A 9573-nucleotide genomic window follows, 5' to 3' on the forward strand; every position below is an offset into this window, starting at 1 on the left:
CTGTGTGTAAATAGCATGCTAACTTAAAATTGGATTAACTAAATGTGAATTGGTTATAATGTGTGCCCATTATTTTAGACTTGATTAAGCAAATGTTAGATACTTGTGGCATGTTTGTCAAATACAAGTAACCTTGTTTTCCAAGTATGGAATGTTGAAATATGCGATTGAAGATGTGAAGGATCAGTTTCCATCATTTCCTTGTTTGGATCATTGACCCTTGGAGCACAAGACCCACATATCTACCCAATATACAGCAAAATTACAGCAAAGCTTTTCAATGCCTTTATTGTATTTCCTTTTATAAACCTTTTGTATTGGCTATTTAAAGCCTTGTACGATTTGATGTAAAACACACAAGAAAATACAAACATTTTTTCCTCAGTTTTCTTTTTCTCTTCACACCTCTGATTATCATGTTCAACATGGTATCAGAGCAGCGTTTATGATCCATAAACCTTCTTAGCTCATCATCTACCAGACATAATGTCAGAAGAAGAAAACAACAACTTAGCCATTCAACTCGCCAATCTCCTAAAAAATGGAGTCCAAACTCAAACCCAGAACCCAAAACCAAATCCATCTGACAGCCTAAAGATCAGCCTTAACCTCACCAGTCAAAACTACCCTCTATGGGCTCGTATGATACGAGTCGCCATAGGGGGTAAATCAAAAGCCCTATTAAACCATCTTACACAAAACCCACCAGAACCTATGAATGATCAGTGGGAACAAGATGACTTAATCGTCTTTTCCTGGCTGATTCAAAACATCGAACCGAGCCTTGCTAGTAACCTTACTGAGTTCCCAACGGCGAAAACGCTATGGGACGCTCTCACGGTTACATATAGCAGTGGCAAAGACAAACTTCAGACTTTTGATCTCCACGTTAAATCTAATGAGTTCAAGCAGAATGGTTTACCTTTAGAAGAATTTTGGATTGTGATGCAGGGTATCTGGGGAGAAATCGAGAGGCGTGATCCAAACCCGATGAAATATTCGACTAACATCGCCACGTACAATAAACTCAGGTCAGAACATAAGTTATTCCAGTTTCTTAATGCGCTTGATAGAAAGTATGATTCCCTTAAAAGGGAGATACTTCGGTGGGCTTACCGTCTGCCGAGGCTGCCTATGCGGCTGTCCGAAAAGAAACAGCACACCAAAATATTTTTGGTGACTTACCACAAGGGGCGGCGACAGGGATGAACTCCACCGGAGATTCTATCGGGGCAGGGCTTGTATCGAGGGGGCGCCGGTCAGAACAGAAGCCCAATCTGTCATCATCCCGAGTAGATAAAAGTCATTTGAAATGTGAGCACTGTGGTATTACCAAACATACGAAAGAACAATGCTTCAAACTCATCGGGTACCCAGACTGGTGGGCCGATGGGCACAAAAAGGGGAAAGGAGGTAAAGCTGCTGCAGCCGTGGGCAATCCGGATACTACCAGCAGCGGCGGCAACAGTGAAAACACCCCAAAAATCGCCGGAGATCAAGGCAGCTCAGAGAAAGGGGGAAGATGTTGTTTTACGGCAGTGAAGGAAGAAGAAACAGGAGCGGTGGCAGGTATAGGGTTTGAAGTTACACTTTCAAACCCTCCTATTTCTAAATCTTCTTTTTTAAAAACCAAAGCTCCTAATATAGCATTTGAGAACCCTCGATTTTTTAGCCCCCAAATTCTTGATTTATTAGATAAGTCACAAGTTTTATAAAATACAGTCAACACCCCCCATGCTCCTAGCTTAGAAAACAAGGAGCCAAAAAAATCTTGTAATAGTGGAAAAGCTAACATGGCAACAAAAAATGACCAAGAAAAAGAATCATGGATATTTAATTGTGGTGCCACCAACACAATGACTTATGAAAAATATGATATGTGCTCGGTGTCAAAACCACAAAAATCTGAAATTCACACTGCAAATGGAGAAGTCCTTCAAGTAAAAGGAGGAGGGACTATTCAAATCTCAGAAAACATGAAACTTCCTAATTGTCTCTACGTTCCATCTTTGTCTCACAAACTGCTATCAATCAGTCATGTTACGAAGGAACTGAATTGTGTTGTACTAATGCATCCTACTTTCTGTATCTTACAGGACATCAGGACGGGAAAGATCATTGGGCGTGGTACTGAGCGGCAAGGGCTATACTATGTGGATGAAGTGACTCGACAAGGCACTGTAATGCTTGCTCATGGGTCGACAGATAGGGAAGCTTGGTTATGGCACCCAAGATTGGGGCACTCATCGAGTGGTTATTTACATTGTTTATTTCCTGAACTATTTCCAACAAATAAAGTCTTGAATTGTGAGACATGTTTTTTTGGCTAAGAGCCATAGACACACCTTCAAACCAAACGATACTAAGGTTGATTCTCCTTTTTTATTAATTCATTCAGATGTGTGGGGACCAGCAAAGGCTATGGGGGGGGGGGGCTGAATTTTCGGTATTTTGTAACATTTATTGATGATTGCACCCGCATGACTTGGATTTATCTCTTGAAAAATAAATCTGAGGTTTTCTCAAAATTCACGTGGTTCTATGCTATGATCCAAACCCAATTCAAGAGCGATATCCAAATTCTCAGGTCTGATAATGGGGGGGGGGGAGAATTTGTAAACACTTCAATGAAACAGTTTTGCCAAGAAAAAGGAATTCTTCATCAGACATCATGCGCTCATACCCCCGAACAAAACGGCGTGTCTGAAAGAAAAAACCGTTTTCTTTTAGAAATAACTCGTGTACTCCTGATCGAATCCAAAGTCCCAAAATCGTACTGGCCCGAGGCTCTTGTCACAGCAAACTATCTTATGAATCGTCTCCCAACAAAAGCTCTCAACTTTAAAACCCCACTTCAAGCCCTTGCTAAATTTCATAAACCCCCATCAAATCTTACCCTTGAACCGCGAATCTTTGGATGTTCCGTTTTTGTTCACCTACCAAAAACAGACCGTTCCAAGATTGACGCATGTGCTGAGAAGTGTGTGTTTGTTGGCTACGGGGTCAACCAACACGTGATCGGTGTTATAACCCCAACACGCGCCATATGTATACTACCATGAACTGTGACTTCCTTGAAACTGAATACTTCTACACTACCCAACACACTGGTCAGGGGGAAAAGGCAACAGATGACACATTGAGTTGGATACAATGGATGTCACCCTCTGAAGAAGGGGTTTTCCAGGAAGCAAAAAACTCGTCACAGTCCACTAGCCCTGAAGACAGTACCACCAACAATGATCCTCCCAACCTGGCGTCCGAGGTAAGTAACTCTCAAACTCAAGAGCATGATAATTCATTTGATTTGTTTTCTAACTTTGAAGAGCATGAGCATGTTGAAACTCCTGAGTTATTTGAGGATGAGCCACAACAGGTTGAACCAGACAGATATGTTCTACCTCCGAGATCCAACAGAGGAGTTCCTCCAAAGAGGTACTCTCCAGAGAAGGAAGCTCGAAGCTCTCGATATCCAATGGCAAACGTAGCAGCAGGAAATTTATCTGCAGAAGCCAAAGCATTTGCCGCATCTCTATGTTCTGAAGAAATTCCAACTACAGTTGAACAAGCCCTTAAGTCTAAGGAATGGAGAGAAGCAATGGAAGTCGAAATGGATGCTCTAAACAAAAATGACACGTGGGAAAGATGTACTCTTCCTCCTGGAAAAAAACCAGTAGGATACCGATGGGTCTTCACCATAAAATACAAGCCAGATGGAACTATTGAAAGATACAAAGCTCGGCTGGTGGCAAAAGGGTACACTCAAACATACGGAATTGATTACTCTGAGACCTTTTCACCAGTGGCCAAAATTGACACAATCAGGGTTCTATTCTCTATAGCTGCAAACAAAAACTGGCCTCTTCTCCAATTTGACGTAAAAAACGCTTTCTTACATGGAGAGCTCAAGGAAGAAGTCTATATGGAAGTCCCCCCTGGACTCATGAAAGATTCCAATACTAGAGAAGTATGTCGATTGAAGAAATCCTTATACGGATTAAAGCAATCCCCTCGCGCATGGTTTGGCAGATTTACCTTGGCCATGAAAAAATATGGCATCAACCAGAGTAACTCAGATCATACTCTGTTCCTTAAACAGAGGAATGAGCTTGTAACCTGCCTAATTATTTATGTTGATGATATGATAATCACAGGTGATGATGAAGAGGAGATGACAAGGTTAAAAGTAAATCTGTTCAGAGAATTTGAAATGAAGGATCTGGGGAGACTCAGATAGTTTCTTGGAATCGAAGTCATGAGGTCAAGACAAGGAATTTTCATTTGTCAAAAGAAATATATCCTTGACTTGTTGGCAGAAACAGGGATGATCGATTGCAAACCTGTGGATACTCCTATGATGGCAAATCAGAAGCTCTATATGGAGGAAAATGCTAAGCTGGCTGACAAGGGAGAATATCAGCGAATAGTCGGGAAACTAATCTATCTCTCACATACCAGACCCGACATTGCCTACGCAGTTGGAGTTGTGAGTCAATTTATGCATCAGCCTCAAGTCACCCATATGGAAGCTGTGTGGAGAATTATTAGATATCTCAAAGGGACACCTGGTCATGGAGTTCTTTTTAAAACAAATGGGCATCTTGAAACTCACGTTTATACCGATGCAGACTGGGCAGGAGATAAAGGAAACCGGAGATCAACATTAGGTTACTTCATCCTTGTTGGTGGAAATCTAGTAACCTGGAGAAGCAAGAAACAGAAGGTGGTAGCCCTGTCAAGCGCTGAGGCAGAATTTCGAGGTATAGCACGTGGTCTAGCAGAAATATTATGGGTACGAAAACTCTTGACAGAAGTAGGGTATACTCCAACCCAACCCAGTAAAATTTTGTGCGATAACAAAGCAGCAATTCAAATTTCAAAAAAATCCAGTCAAACATGATCGCACAAAACATATTAAAGTTGATCGACATTTCATTAAAGAAAAACTTGAGGCAGGGATAATTGAGCTTCCGTTTGTCCGCTCAGAAAACTAGCTAGCAGATATACTAACAAAGGCGGTCAGTGGAAAAATCTTCAATCATTGTCTTAGCAAGTTGAGCATTGAAAATCCCACTACTCAACTTGAGGGAGAATGTTGAAATATGCGATTGAAGATGTGAAGGATCAGTTTCCATCATTTCCTTGTTTGGATCATTGACCCTTGGAGCACAAGACCCACATATCTCGCCAATATACAGCAAAGCTTTTCAATGCCTTTATTGTATTTCCTTTTATAAACCTTTTGTATTGGCTATTTAAAGCCTTGTACGATTTGATGTAAAACACACAAGAAAATACAAACATTTTTTCCTCGGTCTTCTTTTTCTCTTCACACCTCTGATTATCATGTTCAACATGGAATAATATTTTACATTGAATTTGGGTTGTAAGCTAGAATAAACACATTCATATGTATAATGATTATATAAACTCTTTGGTATATTATATTAGATGAATCATATATTGTTTGTAAACACTTGCATACACTGTCTTGCATAAAAGTCCATTAACCTTGGTGATATTTCTTAATCAATTGAAATTAGCTAAAAGTCTTATATTTGAATTTTATTGTATGTGATAACTTTCTAACTAAGACTATATAAAAACAAACACTTTTCTCCATTTGTTTTAGTTTAATTCAAGCCTTCACAACATGGATTATGTTATAGAGAACAGAAACCAAATCGATGAGAACATACACATATTTGACTCAACACAAACTAATTAATTAACATACACATATCACACATAGTATTTAACTATATACAACTCGGCTTGATGTCGCCAATTTTTTCAATTACTAGGTGGTCTAAAGATTTCATAAGTGTGTCCGGGAGGTTTTTGAAATATGTTTGACGAATAGGCAGTTCACTATATAGATAGCAAACTCGAAGGAATCTTTTGAGTTCGCTATTCTCACAAGTGAACTTAGATGATGACAAAACCAGCAGTCTCAAGTGAACTTGCCACCTCAGCCGACTTGCATGAGTTCATTAACCAAGTTAGCGAATCACCTATTTGTCAAACATGTTTTAAAAAAATCTCCAAAAAACGCTTATAAAATCTTTAGAGCGCCTCGAAAAATGAAACCTTGATTTCCCCGAGCCAGGCAAGGCTAGAGTTGTTCAATTAGGGACCTCTTGATCTCGATCATTCAGTTCCCTTGTAATGGAAGGTATGCAACTTGAACTCCTAGCAAGTCCACCCTTGTTTACATTGCCATAACCTCTCTTATGATCTCTAGGGCTAAGAGACTTAGCCCGACTTCCATCTAACCTTGCACTCTTCTTCAACATCTCCTTCATAGCCGCGGCTTGGAACAACACTGGATTCGTCCTGTCAAACCGATTAAACCTCACACAATCCTTAGTGTGCTCACTCAATGCTTCCTCTATCTTCCCTCCACTTTTCTCCATCTCTTCCTTCACAGCCTCTGAACACAACCCGCAAATTAGTTTCCCCAAAAACTTCTCGCGTACTTGTGCAATGTACTCCGGAGTACACTCCTCACTCATCCCACAACACTCACACTTTGCATCTTCAACTTCTGAAATAGGGGTAAGCTTCAGTTGATCAACAACATCATCTACTTCTTTGCTTAGCTCAACGGAGATATCCGATATTGTTCTTTGTATGCTTTCGGTTGATAATCTTGACGGCTTTTGGCGATTCAATGGAATATTGTTAGCATTGTAGGAAGCCACTAGGGTATCTCTATCTGGAGCCATAACAAATAACAAGATTGTGTTGAAAATTTTAGTGATATGAATAGAAGGATATTTGAATATGTGACTTGGGTCATTTACTATATATATAGTGTGTGACTTCATCTACTTATGGCTAGTTGCTACTCATTGTTTAATGTATGTGGATGACTTATGTTCATTCACTTAAACCAAAAGGATGTGGACAGAAGAGTACCTTAGCTTTTAGGTTTCAGTGTGAACCAACAGTTCTATAATAATGACACTTTCTAGAAGGAAGTCTACTTGTATGGTGGCAGCCATGTTGATTATAATTATTAGTAATTACTAATCAAACACGTGATTAGTTGAGTGTGATCATGACTAATATAATAATGTATGTAACAAGGATACAAGTTTACCACTCAACGTCTTAATAAAAGCTATATATAATTTTTCCAACCTAACCCTAGTACGTGTCTATAAGTTAGTATTAGTAATAATACATATAAATATATTGAAAAACCAACGTGACTTTTAACATTTTGATAAATAAACCATCGTTCTGGACCACCATATATTTATTCACACTTAAGTAATATTTATGTAAATGAAAAATAAAATAGAAATACTAAGATAGGGGGTGGGGGGTCCCTTCGCAACGAATTGAAATGTATCCATGGATATCTCTATCGATCTATGTAGTTATTTTCGCAAAAAGATTTAAATATATTTATTTTTACAAACTAGATCTAGGGCAGAGCAGTTTAAAGTTCCAAACCTCTAGAATTGGGAAAATAGACCGAAACCGCTAGATCCAGACCGTATTATTATATTAGAGTCTGGTTCTGGTTCTTAAATTTGGGTAAAGCGGTACCCGGTTCGGTTCCGGTTAGAACCGACGGTTCGGTTTGAAGAACCGCTAGAACCGGTAACCTTGTGTTTGTATTATTATGTGAAAGTATTATTATGAATTCTAATTTGATAGTCATATATGACTCTCGTAACCTTGTGTTGGTACCTTAGAGATTGGTTCCAGAAGATAATGATCAACGACAAGAAACCCTACAAACTGATATTTATTGTGAATTCTAATTTTAATTTTTATTCTATGCAATCAAACTGACGGATATATGTTCAAGTTGAATCAATACAAACTTATACATATTCTAATTGATTTTTTATATGATTTTTTTAATACCCAATGATACTTTAATTTTAAGTATAGAGATGATAAAAATACCCGAGCCTGACAGATATACCCGAAAACGAAACATTTGGGACGTGTATACATGATACCCGACGGGCGTTCTTCGGTTTCTTCTTCTAGACAATAATACGACCCATTTCCCTACCACATGTCGATCAGTTTCCCTTGCACTTCATTATTTTACGGTAAAACTTCAACAATCGAAACCTTGGTTCGACACCCTAGAACATTTTGACCATAAAAGACGCAACGCAAATACCGACTCAAAAATTCTTTCTCATATTGTCTATATGACATACTTGAAGGTTCATTTATAATTTGTCAGACACTTCTTGAAAGGATTTACAAAATTCATTCTTGATTAAGGCGTTAAATGTAATTCTTAAATACAAGCTACGAGACCGCTCTTCCCGCACAATCCTTACTCTTTGACTTGATCTTCAACCTATTAGTCCCCATAATTATGTTAATTCCGTGCAACCTGCAATCACCACATACATGCGCATCATTAACAATTGGTGACATCATTCATAATCTAGACATACGCAATAAAATGACCATTCCGCATTCTTCTATTCATGCTAATCTTTTTTATTATCTTTCTGAGTACAATCTTGCATCCAAATCATCGAATCTTCATAAGGACACAATAGTATACCTGCATTTTCATTTCATTCTCAAGGAACACTATTAGTAACGTAAATACTCAAGCGTGTTGAAGCCATGTATACATATATACAAGCCTCAGTCTTTCATAAACAATAAATCCTACTTCGTGCTTACGTACATTCATATGTATATTCATACACAAATACATACCGACATATATACCTACATACATACATACATAACTACATGCATGCATACATACATACAAGTTCTTACAAACCACTTACATTCTCATATAATTATACTAACATATCTTAGTCACAAACATCCATATAAATAAATCTCATACGTATCAACTTACGTGCGTACTCATTTCTAATCGTGCTTACCTATGGATCCCATTGTTAACATGTAGGTAAATCCATACCCATACTTATACATGCCTCTAGACTTATTTAATTCCCTTATATACTTACGTACACGCTCATCACACCTCATAAACACTCATCAATGAGTTTGGAATACATTTTCGGAGTTTATCAAGTCCCTGTATTAATCTTAGGGAATAAGGAGGCTCATGTCGCCGTATAAAAGATAGGTTAAAAGAAATCACATTTTTGCATCTAGCCTCCACCGTAAGCTACGGTGACCACCGTAGCTTACGGTAACATTGAAGTGGCCACAGTGACAATAAACTGCCTTACGGTGAGAATTGTGCCATTAACACCTACCGTAGCTTACGGTGGCTGGTAAAGCCCAGTTCAAACCACTTTTGTTCACTTTTTACTTTCGTAAACGACCGTTAGGCCCCCAAACTTCTTACATCCACGTTTTACATGTTCCCATGACATATATTAACCGTATTCAAGCTCTCAAATCCTTTTAATGCTTAACCCCATGATCAAACTAACTACCACATTACGCCATGTTACTTTCTATATTCTTGACCCATTCGATTCTATCATGTAATCCCACACATAGATAACTTCCTATGACTTACCTCATCAATACTCACTTTGGTACTTACCCTTACTCATAACTTCTTACATGATTTCCTATATTAAAGCATAT

General features: G+C 38.5%; 1 protein-coding gene across 1 annotated transcript; it reads right to left on the reverse strand.

Moving 5' to 3' along the window:
• Positions 1-5851: 5851 nt before the first annotated feature.
• Positions 5852-6810, reverse strand: LOC110891440. Its single transcript, XM_022139133.2, has one exon. It carries the CDS (start codon positions 6726-6728, stop codon positions 6126-6128), a length of 603 nt encoding a protein of 200 aa, XP_021994825.1. The 5' UTR covers positions 6729-6810; the 3' UTR covers positions 5852-6125.
• Positions 6811-9573: the final 2763 nt, after the last annotated feature.

Source organism: Helianthus annuus, chromosome 11 (genome assembly GCF_002127325.2).
Source record: "Helianthus annuus cultivar XRQ/B chromosome 11, HanXRQr2.0-SUNRISE, whole genome shotgun sequence".
Classification (NCBI taxonomy): domain Eukaryota; kingdom Viridiplantae; phylum Streptophyta; class Magnoliopsida; order Asterales; family Asteraceae; genus Helianthus; species Helianthus annuus.